This window comes from Sardina pilchardus, chromosome 10 (assembly GCF_963854185.1).
Source record: "Sardina pilchardus chromosome 10, fSarPil1.1, whole genome shotgun sequence".
Taxonomy (NCBI): domain Eukaryota; kingdom Metazoa; phylum Chordata; class Actinopteri; order Clupeiformes; family Clupeidae; genus Sardina; species Sardina pilchardus.
This window is the reverse complement of record NC_085003.1, coordinates 10,735,521-10,756,023: the sequence shown is the minus strand read 5'-3', so window position 1 is coordinate 10,756,023 and position 20,503 is coordinate 10,735,521. Positions and strand designations below refer to the sequence as shown.

The 20,503-nt window shown below is 45.2% G+C and overlaps 1 protein-coding gene across 6 annotated transcripts in view; it reads right to left on the bottom strand.

Moving 5' to 3' along the window:
• The window catches only part of edc4 (enhancer of mRNA decapping 4), a 28,451-nt gene extending 8,386 nt beyond the window's left edge, over positions 1-20,065 (bottom strand). Inside the window, exons 1-26 of one of the 6 annotated variants that reach the window (XM_062546789.1) lie at positions 19,873-20,065; positions 18,611-18,767; positions 18,298-18,409; positions 18,060-18,159; positions 16,417-16,603; positions 15,664-15,811; positions 15,335-15,439; positions 15,023-15,147; positions 14,787-14,870; positions 14,150-14,245; positions 13,731-13,830; positions 13,033-13,213; positions 12,797-12,863; positions 12,382-12,473; positions 11,576-11,784; positions 10,890-10,963; positions 10,256-10,391; positions 9,079-9,725; positions 8,637-8,738; positions 8,289-8,432; positions 7,886-7,919; positions 5,788-5,968; positions 4,778-4,933; positions 2,743-2,858; positions 1,245-1,410; positions 281-467 (exon numbers count right to left, since the gene is read on the bottom strand). In XM_062546789.1, the coding sequence (XP_062402773.1) occupies positions 281-467; positions 1,245-1,410; positions 2,743-2,858; positions 4,778-4,933; positions 5,788-5,968; positions 7,886-7,919; positions 8,289-8,432; positions 8,637-8,738; positions 9,079-9,725; positions 10,256-10,391; positions 10,890-10,963; positions 11,576-11,784; positions 12,382-12,473; positions 12,797-12,863; positions 13,033-13,213; positions 13,731-13,830; positions 14,150-14,245; positions 14,787-14,870; positions 15,023-15,147; positions 15,335-15,439; positions 15,664-15,811; positions 16,417-16,603; positions 18,060-18,159; positions 18,298-18,409; positions 18,611-18,767; positions 19,873-19,960 (3,794 nt within the window). In that variant the 5' untranslated portion in view covers positions 19,961-20,065. The remainder of the gene's footprint in view (positions 1-280; positions 468-1,244; positions 1,411-2,742; positions 2,859-4,777; positions 4,934-5,787; positions 5,969-7,885; positions 7,920-8,288; positions 8,433-8,636; positions 8,739-9,078; positions 9,726-10,255; positions 10,392-10,889; positions 10,964-11,575; positions 11,785-12,381; positions 12,474-12,796; positions 12,864-13,032; positions 13,214-13,730; positions 13,831-14,149; positions 14,246-14,786; positions 14,871-15,022; positions 15,148-15,334; positions 15,440-15,663; positions 15,812-16,416; positions 16,604-18,059; positions 18,160-18,297; positions 18,410-18,610; positions 18,768-19,872) is intronic. The other 5 variants (XM_062546793.1, XM_062546790.1, XM_062546791.1 and 2 more) reach the window with 5 other exon arrangements.
• Positions 20,066-20,503: the final 438 nt, after the last annotated feature.

Genomic DNA, 20,503 nt, shown 5'->3' with positions numbered 1-20,503 from the left:
AATTATTTCTGGGCACCGAGCAAGCAAGAACAGAAATAAACAAAAATCTTGGTGGAAACCCTCTACAGAATCTACCGAATTCATAGCATGTAAGGAAGGAATATAATGTATAATTCAGCAAATACATACTGCAGGTATTTAACATTCTCAGCGAGTGACCAGGAGAAAGTAAAAGAGTTGTAGCAAGAGAGACGAGACAGGAGGAAGTGAAGCTGTACGAGAGGACGATGAGCAGGGAGGGCTGAGGGGAGATGAGATGAGCGCGGGAGAGGCGGCTTACTTTCCCACGACCATGTGGAGCTGGTGCTGGACCTCGGAGCGCACGCTGGCCGTCACGGTGCTGGCCAGCTGGTCGGTGGAGTTCTGGAAGGAGTCCATCATCTGCTGGAGCTGGCCAATCACGGGGTCCCGTGCCTCCTGCTCCCGCTGCTTCCTGTTCTTCACATGAGTCTCAAGCTGCTGGATGTCTGCAGGGGGACGGCAGAGAAGACGCGCTCAGAACAACGAGGGGCGATCTCACTCTCTCTCTCTCTCTCTCTCTTTCTTGCTCTCTCACACACTCTCACACACACACACACACACACACTAGGAATAGAGACATCACACAATAACACACACCTACTGCACACTCAGCTCGGACACACACACACACACTCACTTATTGCACACTCTGTTGCATACACACGTACACCAATACTTTGAGCCCTCAGCCCACACTCACTCTCTCATCCATCACACCAAGACACACTCCGCAGCAGCAGTCCAAACACTCATGTGCACGTCTCAGCTATCACACATTCAGCTACACATGCGCGCAGTTCCCAAACTCCCCAAACACACACACACTCATACACACTCCCTTGAACACTCCCTTGCACTTGCTCCTGCCAAGCAAAGAAAGTGGATAGAGTAAAAATAAAGAGTTGTGAGCATGCACACGCACACACGCGCGCACACGCACACACACACCTCCTATATACTGTGAATATTTAAAATTCAGCAAGATACAAAGAGCTTACCACAGTAGGCCCTAAAACATTGACCTTGCATTCACTCAAAATATACTTAAATACTCAACCAAATGTCAATCTCTGGATTTATAACAAGAATATGCAGTCTTGGATGCATGCTAGAGACCTAACAGCATAATCAGCATAATCTAAAGTTAACCGATCTCTTCTCAAATAAGACACAGACTTGCACCGAAGCGCTGGGTGGCAGAACCCCATGTGTAGCCTACTCACACTCATGGGTTCCCTGTTTGAAGCTGTCGTTGATCTGCTGGAACATGGACTGGCATCCGCGCTCAAACACGGGCAGCACGATGCTCTGGAACGCCTCCTTGTAGGCTGCCTGGATGGGCCCCTGCATGGCCTCGGCTGCTGCGCGCCCAATGGCGTCAGTAGTGTTCTGGACAGAGGGAGGGAGGGATGGAGAGACATACATACTGAACAAGAGGAAGACAGCCAAAGACACTGTTTAAATGAGTCATCAAGAGAGAGAGCAAGGGAGAGAGAAAATGGACTTCTTACAAAGACTTCTTGTATGAAGATTGCAAAGGGAATAAGCCAAAGATGGAATGAGGAAATATATAGAGAGAGGGGAGATTGAGAGGGTGAGACAGGAGACAGAGAGAGAGACTGAGAGGAGCTGACAGAAAAGGAAACTCAGAGACAATGCAGAAGGACAGGGAGCAAGGGAGAGGAAAAAGGTCAGGAAAACAGGCAGAGTTGGAAAGAGAAACTTAAAGAGATAGAGAGCTAGTGCGACAGTGTGTGTGTCTGTATCTGAGAGTGAGTGAGTGTGTGTGTCTGTATCTGTGAGCGTGACTGTGTATTTCTGCGAGCGTGCCTGAGTGAGTGTGTTTCTGTGGGTGTGCACGTGTCTGAGTGAGTTTTTTTTTTCTCCGAGTTTGCATGTATGTGTGTTCCCGTGTGTGTGTGTGAGTGTGTGTGAGACTGAGAGTGTGTGTGTGTGTGTGTGTGTGTGTGTGTGTGTCAGTGGGGAGAGTGAGCCGGAGTGAGTAGTGCCACGGACGGCTTTACCCACAGAGCGCGTCTCTGGAAAGGGCCTGAATAATTCAGCGCTTCAGAGGGAGCTGTCAGACTAATCCTTTTGATACAGCGGCTTCTTGTTTCAACAACATTCCCAAAACTGCATTTCAAAAACAAATTATTTTTGAAATCTTATATATTTGAAGATTTTGTCAGGGGGTCGGGAAGATTTATACAAGTATTTATAGAAATGGCTCTTGATGTTGCGTCATGGCTACCCATATCACTGAGGGCCCTTTACGTACATACCAAGGCCAAGCAAAATGTAACACCCAATATGCAGTTATGGGGAATCTTAGAGGAGGTTTACCCAACAGACTAAGGGCCCATCTACACGACAGTGACAGCAGGGCTGGTTAAGTTTAGTCACGTTTTGGCCTTGCGTCAATGATGACAACTGTGTTTCCGGGGCTTGACGATGGTTTCTAGAGTGCAAAGATTTCAAATGGATGCTTTGACAATGCTGTTCAGTTGTAGGCTGCAACTTGCAGGCTATGCAAGAAAAGGGCACGGTCACTTGATTTCAAGTCTGTGTGGATGCAAAACTGCTTGAAAACACACAGAAGAGGGAAAGAGATAGAAAGAAAGAAACATCAGACAATAACATCAGAAATCCCTATGAAGACGACCCCTAAACAGAGTTTTGCTGAGGATTGAGAAATGGGTGTGAAACCTCACTGCCACTGACCTTTGATTTGACCACCTTGGTGACGTTTTCTTTGAGTGTGCCCTCCACGGCGGCGAGCTTGGCGGCGATAGTGTTGCTCAGCTGTCCGGTGACGGGCTCCAAACTCTTGGAGATGGCTGGATGGGTCACAAACACAAAAGCAGCTCAACTCAAGAGCCTGAGGAGGAGGGCTGCCAAGAAAGATATCTATAGGTACAGTTTCAGAGCCTGCCGAGGAAAGATAGCCTAATAGTATAAAATACGCATTAAATATTAAAGCTCTTAGCCACAAGAAAGCTTTTATCAATGGCCCACCAGGAGAATGTTGCTTCAAAGGTTGAAATACATCCGTAGTATTATTGAGATTCTGTTCCCCCGGTTGTTAACTTTTTTTTTTTTTTTACAGGGTTTACTTAATAGCCACATCAGACCATCAGAAATTGGCAGTGCAAGTGCAGTGTCTCTGTGTACTAGTGCTGGGCGGTATACCGGTTCACACCGAATACCGGTGTATATTTTCGTAATGATATGAATTTTTAATATACCGCCATACCGGTGTATTTGATTACACTGTGGGCGGAATGCTGCGTCGCGCGTCATTGTTTCAGACGGGACCCTTTTCAGTGTTGCGCTTCTAAACACGCATGGTGAAAGTAAACAGTGGAGCCTGTAGCACAAGATACCTCACGTTTTCCCTTTAATTATGATGCTGAAGGCTTAATTTTTCCTTGGGTGTTGCACAGAATATCTTAAATTGTCCCCCTAGTTAACGAAAAGCGTTACTGGTCTTAATAACCTACATTGAAAGGGATTTTCCAGTAGGCAAAAAAAAAAAGAGATTGTTCACCGCTGTAACTAGCTAGCTGGCTAGTAGGCGAACCCACCGAACACAGGAATACTTTATGATCTTATAATTCATCTTACCTTAATAACATTCGCTGAAATTATCCAAGTAGCAAGTAAAGCATGTTACAGACATGAACTGAACAATACTAGCTGGTTAGTTAGTCATGATCTTGACTGTCATCAGTGCACTGAAACGAACTTTTGTGTTTACATTTTGCTTAGCGAACCGTAACATGATAGGCTAACAAGACATCCACGTGAATTCTGTAAACGTTAGCCTACCACTAACGTTATATGTAGAGCACACAATAACAACACGGCATGATTCTGATGGGCCTATTTGACAGAGTAGGCATATTAGCGGAGCAGTCTCTTCACTTAGTCACACTTGTTTTATATTTCCTTTTTATATTTACTTGAAAACAGTGTACTTGGGCTTGAACTTGAAGCATAAGTATTTGCACTACTTTTTGTGTAGGTTTGTGCAATTTGCATAGTAAAAGTTCTGTATTTTGACTGCAATTGCCCATTAGAATCATGATGCCTCTTTGTAAACAGCATCATGGCCATGCAACCTGTAATACTACTACTAGTGTGGAATTATTCTACAATATTCACTCATTATGACAGTAAAATAGGCCATCCTAAGTCAATCTACTGCAGTAATTCCTTGGTCAACCAAAATGTTGCGAACACTTGATTATGCATGGAAAAAAAATACCGTCATATACCGTGAAACCGTCAGAATTTTGAAAAATACCGTGATATACATTTTTGGCCATACCGCCCAGCACTACTGTGTACCCAAAGCATAGACCTTTGTTAATCCTTCTGTGCACAGAAGCCACAGAAGAAATTGTAAGTTATTATAATTATAATCAGGGTGGGCAAAACACAAAATTTGTCGCATTTAATGCTGATTAAAAAAGGGATAAGGGGAATAGGAAGTGACTAAAGAGGAAAAAGCCTGAAAGGATATGGAGCAGTGAAAATCAAAAGTGAACCCTGTGATTGTCCTGATGAAGTTATCAGAAGTTTTCGAAGTATATCGAAATATACTATTGCCTACGTTCTAAGCTTCTATAGCCCAGGCTATGTCTATGAATTCAATTTGATTGAAAATCTTAAGCCCTGTGTGAAATCGGGCAGGTACGCTGATACAGAAGTGAAACATTGAGGGGGGGGGGGGAACAATAGCAGCAGCACTGACTCTGTGGGACGGTCTTCTTCATCTCGTCGCGCAACACCTTGTCCAGGCGGTTGGAGAGGGTGGCGCCCAGGCTCTGGGCCAGCTGCTGGGCCAGCTGCTCCTGCAGCTGCAGGTGGCGGTGCTGCTGCTCTGCCAGAAGACGTTCCATCCGTCGCTCTGCAGCGCAACGGGGGGTCAAGGACGCAAACACTTCCCGCTGCGCAGATGGACATGCCCTGGATTCCAATTCTGGATTATTTTTTAAAGAGAAGCACTCCACCCCCCCCCCCCCCCCCCTTACCCCGCCATCCCCCTGGCATGTGTGGCCTTGGGGAAACCTGTCAACGTTGACGGGTGTTACATCAGAGCAAAGTTTAGAGGGGTGGTGTGAAAGCCTTGGGAGGACTTTGCCTTGGAATTGGAATCCAGTGATGGCTAACATCCCATCTCTGAAGGAGATTCGATAGCTACCATAGCACTGCATAAAAGTTTCCCTCAGGGCACTAATTAAAGTTTTATACATTTTCTATGCTCAGGCGTAGAATGGGTGGAACATTTTTGTGACAGAAACACCAAGTTGAAATGAATCCCTAAGTGAATTGCCTTTAAAAATCTAGTGTTCTCATCCAGTATATGAAGAATTCATACATCAACCCTGCTGATTAGGAGATAGGTCAAATATGCCATCTGCAATATTGGAACATCTGTGAGACCTCAAAATGGGGTGGAGAAAAGTTTTGAGAGAGAGATCAAAGTTTGAAATCCTTAACTTACCCAAATTAAACGCAAATCAACTAATACAACCTTGCTGCTCTAAATCTATACCCCTACAGTGCTCTTGCCCTAATCCTACACACCTAGGACTTTTTAATCAGATGCTCTATAAGGCCTTCTGAAGTGCTTCTTTGAACTGCCGCTAAACCCAGCAGGAAGGCACGCTTTAACCTCTGTCTCTCTCTCATGCCCTACAGGTCTGGGCTTTGGCTGGTGAGCGTGCGAGTGGTGTGGGCTCCCCCTGGTGGAAAGGATACGCTCTTGCTCCTGTTGGGAGAGCATGACGTGCTCGACGTGGGCCATGACGGAGCTCTGCACGCCGTCCATGTGGCCCGTGAGCCGCTGCAGCAGCTCCAGCTGGCTCTGGCGCAGCTCGGCCAGCTCCCGCTGCTGGCTCCGCATCAGCAGCAGCATCTCCTCGTACATCTCAGGGCTCATCTACACACACACACACACACACACACACACACACACACAGGTGAGAAGTGTACCTCCACACAGACAAGTTAGGAGTGTTTGTAACACACACACACAAATAAGGAGCGGCTCACATACATCCACAGGGAAAACATACCCAACATCCCACCACTCCACACCACAAAGGTGGGAAGAGAGACAAGCACACATAAACACAGGTATACTGTACATATACAGTATGGATGTAACTGTTGCCTGTGTTAACGGTAAAACACGATAAAATTCTCAACGATAACAATTACCATTATGATTTTAATTATCTTAATTACTGCAGCCAAATCCTCCTATGTAGGCGCACAGTCGAAGCATGCAATGTGGGCTTGTTATGGGTTTGAAATCAGGTGCCACCTGCTACACATATTTCATGATGACACAAATAAACCTGGTTAGATTTTTGGATCCGTGGTGCATTTTCGCAGGCCTACTCTCACAGGAATGGTTCTCCATTGAATCTACCAAAATGTATTCATGTGCTTTCATCAGGTCCCTTTCCACAGGTGTATACAATCAAGCACCGAGATTATGAATGCAGACTGCATGGTGATGATTAAATACACCTGTGGAAAGGGACCTGATGGAAAAGTGGCATAATACTTGAGCGCTTTAACTTTTTTACCACTCGTCTGATATTTGCATACAGCTGCCTTCTGCATCTTGGAAGTTTGTCGTAATTAATAATCTAGTAGGCTACAGCGAAATACAAATTGTGACGACCATTCATTCACAATAATGTTGTAAAGATGTTGTCGGAAGTTTACATAGGCTAGTTTAAACTATATGTCTTTCTTGTCTCCCATGCCTGTAACATGCATCCCAACCAGGATGGATGAATGAAACATTACGCACATTCTACTTCGAAATTCTACATTTAAATAATTCCTGAACATTTTTGTTCATAACTGAAAATGTGACTGTATGAGGACAGATGTAGGTTGACAGTGACAAAATATTTGAAGAATATAGCTTTAAGTGTGGTCAGATCTCTTTGTTTAAATATTATAAATGAAGCATAAAATTTACAGTGTACAAGATACAATTTCAATCAAAGGAGTTGCAGCTTTCTTTAGTGACCGTCAATTTACTAACTTTACCTCAGACGCTAGGCCATCAAACTTCTACTAGTTAATGTTTTCTCTCTCCCTCAGCACGAGTATAAAAGGGAGACTTCTGCTTTAAGGAGCCACACCATGTTTATGACCAAACGTTAAGCTATTCTGTTGACTCAGTTGTGTTGCTATTGTGCATGCAGTACTGGGCAATTATCAGCTCTGTCTATCATTGGTAGTAGGCTTAGAAACATTTTCAGCACATTTGTGAAACAAACAAACAACAAAAAAATCATGCGATAAAACTGTTAACCATGATAATCTTGACCGTGATTTCGGTCACTATAATGGTCATGTTAATATGTTCATACCGATACATCTCTGTACTGCACAAAGCAGGCATGCAAACAACATATCTATGCACAGATGGACACAAACAGAGGTGGATGGATGTATGCACAGATGCATGTACACACACCCACATGTGCCCGCAAACAGAGACACACACACACACACACAGAAGAGGCTCTAAGCACACAACAGTGAAAAACAGGGGCTGTGCTCGCTACACGAGGGATGCAGAGCCCAAGGTCCACGCTTCACTAAGCCCGGATTACAGGGGATTACAGCGCGCCGACATCACTGCTGTCTGCCACATCAAGGCTGCCTCTAAAGCCCCGCTCTCCTGTCCGGGGATTTTCAGGTTCTCTGGCGTACTTAGGTGTATTTAACTCGACTAAAAGCTCAACAGCACAGTGAGCCTCTCCAGGAGAACCAGAAACAGGAGATGATGCTGAGAGGGAAAGAAAACAACAGAAGGTCGGCGGCCTACCTGGTGTTCACCCTGCCGGACCTGCGAGGACTCTCTGGTGGGAAAGGGGAGAAAAAAAGGGATTTGACATTAGTTTGGATTTTAGTTCTCTGGTTCTAGGTCTTGCAGTTCAAAGGCTGGGGAATCAACTGCAGGGTCAAAGATGCTGTAGCATAGAGAAAGGGGAAAATAAATCTTTCACTTGCCCTACACACTAGCTCTTTGCATAAAGCACAAAGAGATGTTATTTTTATCTGTTCTGATATCCTCTCCTGTATGTGGTCCTGCCATACATGTAATGACAGCTTTAGCAATAGAAGCGCATATTTGTAATGCGCACAAAGCACTATTTGAATATAAGTGCAGCGCTTTCTTGTGCCAGTGTTGTATCGTATGTGTTCCCTGAATCCCCACGCTTGCTCACCCGTCGTCCTTTTTGCTCTTGCGCTTGAGTTTGGGGGAGCCCCTGGGGGAGGTCTTCCAGTCCTTCACCGGCAGCCTGTGGCTCGAGCGAGAGCCGCAGTTCCCCGACGACGATGCCAGACTCGCCACCTCATCATCGTGGTCACTGCGCATAATCAAACAACAAAGCAATCAAGACGAGGAGAGGAAGGGACGAGACGAGATGAGATGAGACGAGAGGAGAGAGCAGGCTGATAAGCAGATTATGGGACTCTTTTTTTTTGTGTGTGTCGAGTATTTGAGAGACTGCCTAAAAGTCAGGGAGTGTGACAGTATAAGTGTGTGTGTGAGTGAATGTGTGTGTGTGTACCTCTGCTCTGCACTGGCGTCCTGACTGTCGTTCTGGGTAAGATGGTAAGCGCGCCTATGGTATGGAGACGATATGTGTCTGTCCTTCATGTCCTCTCTTGAGCTGGAGGAGAGATTTTAAGACTTTAAGTGTCAAGAGACTGCGGAAACGCTGGAATGATTTACTTCCCTGCAGTCTAATTAGCATGACTGGTGGCTATAAACGCACACAATACAATAAAGCACAAAGGCTAAGGACTGCGACAGCACATCATATATTGCAGAGAACAGAACGGCAACTGTAAATCCATTTCATTACAAATATTTATTGTGCATCGGGGGGAAACTAAAATATATAGGTCTTGGCCTCAAGGCCAGGGTGCCAGCTATCGAGACTACTACCGGTTTATGCTGACACAAACACACATATAAACACACACAACACACACACAGAGGTAACTGACCAGTCTCCCATGCCGTTGTCCCTCTGCCTGGTTTCCCGTGTGATGTCCGGCGCAGCAGGCCAGGCGTGGCCTATGCCGTTGTCTGCGCATGCGGCCGCAGCAGCAGCGGCGGCAGCGTTCTCCTGGGACAGCGCGTTCTCCAGCAGCGAGGGCGTGTTGCTGAGCCGCTGCTCTCCGTCCGCGGGGCCCGCGCCCGCGCCGAGCTCCAGCGGATGCAGGCCCAGCTCCGGCCCGACCGAGTGGTTGCGCGGCGACAGCATGTGCAGCGCCGAGGCGGCCGAGGCCATGCTGTCGCCGTGGAGACCGGGCAGGGACATCGGCGCGGACACCTGGGCGGAATCGGCGGCGGCAGCAGCGGCGGCGGCCACGCTGGCGGCGAGGCTCCCGCGCTGCAGCGTCTCGGAGGCGATCTCGGGCATGTCCTGCGACATGGCGGTGGAGGCGGACGAGATGACGTCCGGGGAGCGGGCGCGCGTCGGGGACGCCTGCGCCATCAGCAGCGGCGGCTCCATGGCCTGCAGGTCCAGCGCCAGCGGGGGCACCTGGGAGGGGCGGAGCGGGTAGGTGAGGGGGGGCATGTGACTGAAGGGGTAGGCCTCGCGCAGGAGCGTGGGAGAGAGCGGCAAGGGCGGAGAGAAACTCTGAAGCTGCAGAGCAAGGCGTGAGAGAGAGAGCGTGTGTGTGTGTGTGTTGAGTGGGTGGGTGGGTAGAAGGTGGATGAGTGAGCGAAAAGTGAATGTGGGTAAGGAGAGAGAAAAAGAGAGAGAGAGAGAGAGAGAGGTGTATGGAAGCGAGGGTAAGGGAGGACAGTCATATTACTGCATCTGTACAAGTGCCTCTGAATGAGGTGCATTCTATCAACAGCCCTTAACGTGCCTCTCGTTTTGAAAAAGGGTCACAGTCATGATCGAGAGGCTGAAATCCCCGTCAACATGGGCAGATGTGTGAAGTATGACATGAGGTCATGTAAGCAATGTGTGAGGTGTAGTGGTTAAGCAGATGGGTAAGCCTGCAGTAGCCTGAAAGTTGTGGGTTCAACTCCCGACTTGAAGGAAGTTGCTCAGGGGACAATGTAATCCCTAGTTATATAGTTGACATATGTAAGTACAACAGGGTCTGCTAAATGAATAAATGTAAGTATGTGTGTGTGTGTGTTTGTGTGTGTGTGTGTGTCTACCTGGATGTCTCCGAGGCCTGCCAGGAGGATGGAGTTGGCTCTGGGGCTGCTGGTGTTGGTGGCGCTCAGACTGAGGCCACTGCTGCCGCTGCTGTCCAGAGACATCTTCGGGCTCTGGCTGACCTCTTCTCCTCCCCTACAATCACCGCACAGACGTCAGTTAGCCACAACAAAAAAACAAAAGAACCAACGACGACAACAACAACTGCAACTGCACCATTAATACACAGAGACTGCTGCATCAGTCCTCTCAGAACACCAATGTTGCAGAACCCTTCCCCGAAAATGAGACTAATCCCATCAGCACAAATCAAACGCCTTCATAAGTCCACCCTCCCTCTTGCCCTTCTTGAACATTATTCTATCTGCTTCATTTCACACTAGGGATGTTACAAAGTGTCACTAATGACCATATAAGATACTAGGTGCCAAACGAGCAATTAGCAACGGTACTTGAACATGTAGATTGCATTCCCATATAGGCCCCTAAAAAAAAGTTAGATTGATGTTGAATAAATGCTAAATAAATGTTTCTACACACTCCAAGTGGGAATGGGATATAATTGGCACCCATCAGCACTGTGGAGCAGAGACCAGCTCCACATTGACATTACTGTCAGGAGATTACACCCACCTGGTACCACCATCGGAGCTCATCGCCGTGACGATGGTCAGACTGCTGGTTCCACTGCCTGGCGAGGCTGGTACCTGTGAGGAAGAGGCACTCGGTCACACGATGGCGGCAATTTAGATAAAAACTAGGATCACAGAATGTATCCACAATCACAATCTAAATCTTTCCATCAAACTTTCCAAATATGGTGTGATCTTTGAAGTTGAAGTGCTAGCCAATGTATGTGTGAATATTTCACATCGGAAAAGCACTTGAATCATCTAGTGGAATGACGATCTCACCTTAGAGACAGAACTGTGCTTTACTAGAAGACCAAGACTCGCTTTAATGTGTTTCCATCAGAGCTTCATCAGTACAGGGTGCCATACAGATACTCACTGGTGCACCACCAAACCCCCAGAGGGTGCCAAAATCACGTTACAAGGTTATTTTAAGTCAAACTCCATGCATGCTTCCCAAGTCACTCGAATGAGGCATTTGCTCATAGCAGTACCATAATTTCCCGACTATTAGATGCGGCTTATACATTGATTTTGCAAAATTTCTTCTGCTATGAGGTTAATACACGGGGACAGTTAATATGGTATCAATATGGTTTTGCTTCTTTTAAATTTCATAAAACACAGCCCTGCGGCTTATACACAGTGCGGCTAACACACGGGAAATGACTGTAATGGATCACTTACTGATGCACTGGGAGTCATGAAGGCATCGGGGGTCATGAGTTTGGGCATGGCGGTGGCAGCGGCAGAGGCAGCGCCCACAGAGCTCAAGAAGTCTGCGGGGGCGGGCAGGGCGGGGATCTTGCACAGGTCGTTCTGGGAGTCGCTCCCCGAATCCTTATCTGAGCTCAGGCCCTCCACACTCATGTCAGTCAGGTGGTCTGAGAAACCTGCTGAAGAGACAAACCCAGGGTCCATGAAAAACACATCGTCTGACTTTCTTTAATACAGATCGATCCAAAATTGGCCTAGGGATGTGCGTGGCCTTGCACTGCCTCTTTACAGTTCCAGCACTCATCACCTCTCTTTATATTCATCATATTCTTTAATTTATCGATACGACAAACTCCCACCAGACACAACACTGCAGAGGAAGATGGGACACAGAGCTTCAAAAAGGTTTTCTTCCGAGACAACACGGAGAAGGTTAAAATGAAAATTTCACGACTCGGCAATCTAAATGAGAACTATGTAATAACCTGTATAATAAGGGATAATACAGAAAACTTGCTTTACTTATGGCATAGTAAGTATTACTGCTTTTAAAAAAGAAGAAAAAAAGAAAGTCCATCTATTTCCTTGAGCCCCATGGAAAACCTCTACATTCCCAAGGAGCAGTATCTGATTCAAGCAGCAACGCATAAAATAAACGGTACATAATCACCCATTTGTAATGCACACATTCACTAAAAACGATGGCGTCCCATTTCGGGGCCTTTCATGTGACTTTCCCACAACACATCCTGTTATTAGAGACCTCTGGCACTCACCTAAGGCTTCCTGTGACCCCATGTGCGGTAAGCTTAGCGAGCTGGAGGACCCCAGGTCAGGCTGGAACCAGATCTGCACATCCTGCAGGGACCTGGAGGGAAGAACAGGGTGGTGGTGAATGTGAGAGAGCGTGTGTGTGTCTCTCGATGGGGGGGGGTCTTTGATCAATGGTACACATGTACACAGCCAAATTATCAGCAGTAGCAAACGCATCTCGGATAGAATGCTGAAATATTAATGGCCGAGTGTGAGCATTAACTGTATGTTTATTCATGTGAGGAGATTGCCTGCACACCAACGGTGCTCGTTCATTAACACGGCTCTGAGAGAAAGGCGTACTGGTGTGAAGCAGGTTGTGCGGCTGGGCCAACATATTCAAAATTGGGCATGTATTATTAACCAATGGGAACTTACTTTGTGTGAACACAGTAGAGTTTGATTTTGATTCCTGACTTGGATTCCATGGGGCCCTGGCTTCCTTCTGAAATGCAAACATAGTACATTTCCAGCAAAAATAAGAATCCTTCAAAATAACATTCTTAATGAAATATGAACTAATGACAAAAATGCATAACAGTTGAACAACCCGTGTGCTGCAGCATGAACTACCACAGAGCAAGAGTAGTGCGCTTAATGAGATGGAAACTAACCTGTAGTCATGCTCTCGCTCTCCTCGTCTGGGGGAAGCACTTCAGTGTGGCGCAGACGGCTGCGGGTGACTTCCTGTACGCCGAAGCTGAGCACGGGGTGCGTGAGCAGGAACTCTGAGACGGCCGTGAAGCTGGCGCGACCTTTCTCCTGGTCCTGATGCAGCTCCATCACATAGATCACCTGCAGAGAGCCAGCGAGAGACGGCCCGAGACCGAGAGCGTGTGAGCGAGCGAGTGAGAGATTGATTTGATCGATACAGACATGAGCATCAAATAAGAGTTAAGCACACTATCCCACAGTGGCCTCGCCGCACCAAAACAACCAATGAGGGCTCAAGTTGCTGAAGATGTTTGACTGTTATGGGTCTTAGTCCTTAGATGTAGTACAGAGGTGCGTTCGAATTTGGCAGACAGTGGCGAACGTTTGTGGTGAACATGTTTTCTTTGAACAGTTAAATTTCAACAATTTGATGCTAACATTCCATTCTAACAGTAATTGCATTGTTGCCTTCATCAAACTCACGTCCTGTGTATGTTCGCGGAGCACTACCTCCTCAGACTGTTTGCGACTGTTGCCGAAAACTCAAGGCTTGCGGAAAACTGTTTGCAAACGTACGCAAACATTCGCCTATGTTTGCGAATTTGAATGCACCTCAGGTGTAGTGTATTGTGTAGATCGTGCAGTGGTGGTAGCTCACCTTCCTTTGTACATCAGTGAGGATCAGACACTCTGCAGCCAGGTCCAGGTTTGCCTTCAGACTGGGTAGCACAGTTGAGTTGAAAGTATCTGGAGAAAACCTAAACAGAGAATTCACAATTTAATTTAAACACAATTTAAAATCATTAAATCATACATATTTGTGCGCATATATTTGCGAGTATAGTATCTACCATAATTTCCCAACTATTGGTTGCGACTTATACATTGATGTTGCAAACTTTCTCCAGCCATGAGGTTAATACACAAGGGCATTAATATGGTTTTGTTTCTTTTAACTTGCATAAAACACGGTCCTGTGGTTTACACATAATGCAGTTAATACACAGGACATTACTGTATGTGCATGTGCGTGTCCGTGTGTGTGTGTGTGTGTGTGTGTGTGTGTGTTTAGCTGACCTAATGGTCTGCAGGCAGGTCCATGAAACGGTGCACCACATCTTAAGCTCCTGGTTCTGATCCGCTCCGGTGATGAGGAAACGCCAGAACGGCACTCTGCAGAGGACAGCCAAAGAATAACACAATGAGAAAAAAAAATAAGCTAGCAGCAAACCGGTGAGGTCAGGATTCATAAATGCTCCCAGCCATAGTGTACGATCAGATCACTGAACATAGAGGAGATTGAGTTCCCACTCACCCAGGAAAAGCACAAGAACTATGATTTACACAACCTTTTCAACAACTAATGCCAGAGACACACACCTGCACTGGAAAGACCTCTGGATAACCAGCATGTGTGAATGTGTGTGTGACAAGAGAGAGAAAAGAGCGAATGAGAGAGTAAGAAACGAAGGAAGGAGATGCAGAAAGGCACAGCCCCCCGCTCAACCTCTCTCGTTGATTTCTATATGAACATTTTCTATTAAAGAAAATATAGAAAATAACTCTTTGTGTGTGCTGTAAAGTGGTTAGAAGAAATTAAATCGGAATCAGCTAAAATCGGTATCGGCAGGTCAAATTCTAAGAAAAATCTGAATCAGCCAAAAAAATTGCCCTCGGTGCATCTCTAGTTTATGTACATTCGAAGGTAACTTACTCAGGGTCCTGCTTCTTATGGTTGTCACAAAACAGCAAGCACGACAGAGGTCTCCCATTATGAGGCTGCCACTCATGTAGACATCTAAGAGGGAGAGAGAGGGTGAGAAAAGCTCCCATATTGGCAGGTAACAGAAAGCGAACCGGACTTATTTTTCAGCCAGGCCAAGATGAGTAAGTGAAATCATGTGAAATCATGTATGCGTAAAGTAGAAGAGGGACGTTGAGCGTAATTACTTCTTATTAGCACACCTGGGTTGATCTTGTCCCTCTATGTAAATCTGCCAGAACTTAACATAGCCATCATGGCTGGCGGTGGCCAACACAGTGCCATCAGGTGACAAAGCTCCTTCACTTATGCGCTAAACACAAAAGCAAAACACAATGGATTCATTTACTTGCAAATGTTATACCAAAAAGAAGTAGCATTCTGTTGAAACGGTTACTGTGGTGTGTGTGCATTCAATAGACCATCACTCGCAGTTGTGGTAAATAAAGCTATCGAGAGGAACTGTGAATTAGGAGAACTGTGCGATTGAGGTTGCTTACGGCTGTATGTCCTTTGATGGTGATGAAGCCCTCTTTTAGCTCAGTTGCATCCACAGGCCAAGTGCTGTTGTTGGATTTCAGGATGTCCAGATCCCAAACCTCTGCCTGTAGAAGATGAGATGGGAGTGTGAGATGAGGGGGAAAAGGAAGGACTACAATAACAGCTCCAAAATATTTACACTTAAGTCTCTCTGTTAACATACCGTCCAGCAACAGAGCTGAATACAAAACAACAGACAAGAATGGGAAAAAACAAACAAAACAAAAAAAAACACCCAAACACATCAATGGTGGTCTACAATAAGTGGACAGTGTTGTGTGAACCGTACTCGGTCTTCGTGGAGGAGGGCCAAGGTCTGACAAGACTCCTCCGGGCTCTCCTCGTTGTCCTCGGGTATGAAGGGGCACCAGATGAGCCTCCGGTGAGAGTTCAGCGGCGTGTCCTCAGGCCTGCGGATGTGCACTACCACCTCATCTCTGAGAAGCACCGTGGGTTAAGGCTGCCATAAGCATCCAAACGCAGCACACAGAGCTATGTCATACATACACACACACACACACACACACACACACACACACACACACACACACACACACACACACACACACACACACACACACACACACACACACACACACACACACACACACACACACACACACACACACACACACACACACACACACACACACACACACACACACACACACACACACGCAGAGTGGAGAATAACAGACGCGCACACAGACACAGAGTGCAGAATATCTTAACTACCCTCCCCAGTGAGGGCAGTGTTTGGTGGAGGTATGGGTAAAATGGTGAATTATTGAATTGCAGACTTAAGTCACCATCTCTGGCTGGGAATGAAGATAAGTAACAGGCTTTGCACTCTGTTTGGGATGAGCCCGGACACACACATCATGCAAACATAACACACAACCAGACAAAATGTCAACAGTTCAAGGACTCTTAAGTACCAGTTCCAACAGACTGTTTTCCTAGTTATGCTGGGAAAAAAAAAAAAAAAAAAAAAAAACAGCTGAAAGACATCCTCATGCAGAGAGCTGTTTGGGGAGGATACTGGATCTTTCCACTGGTGCTGGTCAATTGCCAGATGACCAGGTTGCCGGCCTCGTCTACACAGCCCAGCAGGGTGGAGTCCAGGTGGGCAAAGGCCAGGTCTGTGACTGCACCGGTGAAGCCTTTGAGAAGGGTGCGCTCAGCCGAGCCCAGGCTCAGGACACGGATCATCGCATGATTGTTAGCTCCTGTGCACAGACACCCACAAAAGAGGCATAAGCAACGGACAAAACAAAGCAATAACCGACTTATAACAATTACATGACAATAGCCATCACAGAATGTAGCTTTATATAACACACTTAGCATACATCAATGAGTTAGAAGCATCTTAAGAGGAGTGTATGCACCAACAAAATGCACAGCACACATCAGTCACTTTGCCTCTCCCTGAACTTAAAAACAGAGATAGCAACATGAAAGGGTCTTGAAACTCAAACCAAAGACCAAATAAGACCATTGTTTGTATGTCAGGTTTTGTAATCCGAAATACAAAACAATGAAGGTCTGTTTAGACCAGTTAATGGTATGAGCGGAACCCTGAAAACATAATGCACTGCCATTGAGAAACTTAAAAAATGATCGTCACACTGAAATCTATATAACAACTTGCATGATTTTTCTAAGTTGTGCTTTTCCAATCCTCCAAGGTGTGAATCACATCATGCACATTTAACAGATGTCTAATCAAAACTAAACAATAGAGAAAATGTTCATGTGTTATTAGCTTTGCGAACACCAACCAGCCAGAAAACACAGCTAAAAAGACTTTAAAAATACTCAAATGGAATAAAAGGAGAAGCATCACATGTTTCTAATTTATTTTCAGCTGAAATTGTGTTGGCAGCAGCCTCTGAAATGGGCCAGTAACTCTAGGTAACTGTGACAACAGAGCCAAACATTTCTCAAAACTGCCAGTGAGTCACATGGTTCAACCTTTAATGACGATTAAATAATGCAACCAAAAGCCCACAAAACTATGTATTATCAAATGCGTTATTGAGAACGTATTATCAAATGCGTTATTGAGAACATATCAGAACAACAATTTATCCTCTTGCTAGAATTTTCAATTCAACCTAATCTTGTCTGCATCATCAAAACAGTCAAAACGATTCACAGGATCCCTCATTTGATTAAAGAGGAAATCTCCTCGTTTGAGGAATTGTCATGGCAGATGGAATGCTGCATGGCAGCCACACCGTGATTGGTTCCTCTGCCGCTGTGTTAAGGGATATGTACAGTGGGAATTTTGGCAAAGATCTGAACAGCAACAATTACACGTGCATCTTTGGCACAATAAAATATTGATGAATAATATACTCCAACATTTTCAATGGCATTCACTTTTGTAAAAGCCAATGACAGAAATATGTGGGCAATATGTGGGCGGACCGTGTTAAAGCTGTTTGGGTGATCTGGATTTCATTCTAGTGTGACAAACCAACTGAAAGTGTTCAGATCTCTTCCTGCCCTGTATTAGTATATTGACCACAAACCTCTCAAACCGCACACTTTACAAGGTTATTAAGGGTACCAATTCAGAACAGAGGGAAGCCATCAGGGGATTTTTTTTGTTTTGTCTGCTGTTGTCAACACGGTGCTTTGCACATAGTCTGTATTTGAAAAATTTAAAACACTCACCTCTGATGGCATAGGCCAAGTAAGTGTTGGACACAGCAATAAGGTTGCCATAATAGTACTTGTGCTCCCAGTCATACTTGGCCACAGGCTGTATCTTCACCTGAATTGTTTTAAGTGAAACAGATCTTGAATCAACTTGGATACAGGTGGAAAAGGGCAATTCGGTAGTACCAAATATGACTTAAACAATAAACAGTCATGCAAGAGGGCATACTCATGTTTACAGTACAAAGTTTACCTTGTTGCTGCCACGAGCCTTACTGTCAATGCTGGAGTCACGACTTGCCACTATTTCTACAAGGCTGGAAGTGATGGCAACACAAGTAGACCCATCATCCCCTGATAGGCAGCTGGGCAAAGCAATAGAAATACTTCATTACATCATTCTCGTATTGCATGTGCATTTTTCAACAGGGCAACTCCATTCATCATCCCTCAATTTGCATGGCATTTGCCTATCTATGCCAATGAGACCAACATTTGAAAGAACATGAGACCAATTATTCAAATAAAATAGCATAGATATACAATCAAAGAGAGCTTGAACTCACATAGTCTGGCACTCTTGTGTGCTAAGATTTTCCGGGCTAAGACCTGGTGCCCCGGCCATGGCTGCACACTCTCCTGTTCCGATGAAATCAGCTCCAAGCAGGCCGTTTAACTCGCCATTGAAAGATGTCTTTTTAGGAGTATCACTTGTAGATGCGTCTGGGGATCAAAGAATAGCGACAATTCACTTGACACATGCCATAAGTCATGGCATCTTTCTAACATTTTAATGTGTTTCAGATTACAAACATTGGTTTAAACTGACTTATGCTATGCCATAAATGTACAATATGCATTTTCAAACTGGACCTACCCCATGCGACTGACAAAAACAGTTTGTCTTAACTATCAGTTAAACCTCGTTTGGCGCCACTGAAATTACTAAGAAGTTAGGAAGTAACGTTACCACTAACTATAGATGCAATAACGTTACCTTACGAGCTTTGCACTGATAACTTACAACTAGCTTAACATTACGTTAAAGCTCGGTTATACGGCTAGCTATGTGCATATGCCCCTCGTAGTCAAAGAACAGCATTAAAAGATTTGACCACAAAAACTCGCTAATTTTATATAGTCCACCTAGATAGTTATTACCTAAAATATCAGTTACCGTTGAAATCTGGTTAGCGGACTACCTTAAGGGCAAGCCCAAACACTTTCTGCCTAAATAACGCAATTAAAAAATTATAAAAGATAACTAACTAGCTAACATTAGCTAGCTATAGCTACTTCACCTCTGCAGTCAGACATCGTTTGGTAACTTTTGTAGACAAGCTTCTGACTTTACTCCTACACCAGCATCCCACTAGTCGAAATAATGCAATGTCAGGCAAAAGTTAAACTGGCAAACTAAATATGAAAAGCAAAAGAGAGCTGTTGTCAGCGACTTGCTTAGTTGACTGTCTTAATTTAACGTTAGCTAACCAGCTTATAGACGTTACACAGCTAACAGCGCACAACAAGCTAAAGCTAGCTTGTTAACTACGTGCAAATGTGCTATTGGGTCACTTCGTTTCGGTAGATGTTAATAAAATATCCGCTTTTCTTATGTAAAGTATAGGTGGTAACCAAACTTGGCGAAAGAAAGCGAAACTGAAAGATATGGTCGTTAGCTATGGTGGCTAACGTTAGCTAACAGTGAAGACACCTCTACGGCTAGAGGTAGGTAGTTAGCATACATTTAGCTAGCTACGCAACAACGACACAGCATCACACTGCGGCCTAAAGATGATTCCCACCTGCCCTATGCCCGGCAACTTACCGGCGCTAATGCCAGGACGGTCCAGTTTTAAGATGTCCCGAAGATGCTGGGTCGCATCCTCTATATCTATGTTTGAATTGGTAGCCATAAGGTAGGGAAGGGGAGACTGGGTCTGTTAAACGGGGCAAAGTTTTATCAATTTTCTTTTCGTCAGTGTTCGCTTTGCCTGCCCCTAAGAACGCTCGCAACCGTCGTTGCTAACTTCCGTCCGGTGTTCTCAGAAATTCTTTCCTGGTGGCGCTATCAGACAGGAGATAATAGTGTCCACTAGTTCCTCCTGACAGCATCTTCAGTGACTTGCAAAATCATCTTGAGCAGTGAAATAATAATTTGCTTTAATCAAATTATTCTGAATTACTGTAGTCAGTGTATGGGCACTGTAAAAACAGCATTTAAGGCCTATCCTTACAGGAAAAACACAACAGCATCATACTTTGCATTTGCCTCCTTTATTTCCTTTCATGTGCCAGAAACGTAGTTGATCCAGAAAAGTAAGGATGACATTAGTTTTACCATAGGCCTTATGATCTTTTTTTTTTTTTCATACAAGCTCCTGGCAGAATACAATGGAGAAACAAACTATTAGTCATAAATCAATTACAGACCGGTTATCTGTCATGTGCGCTGATTT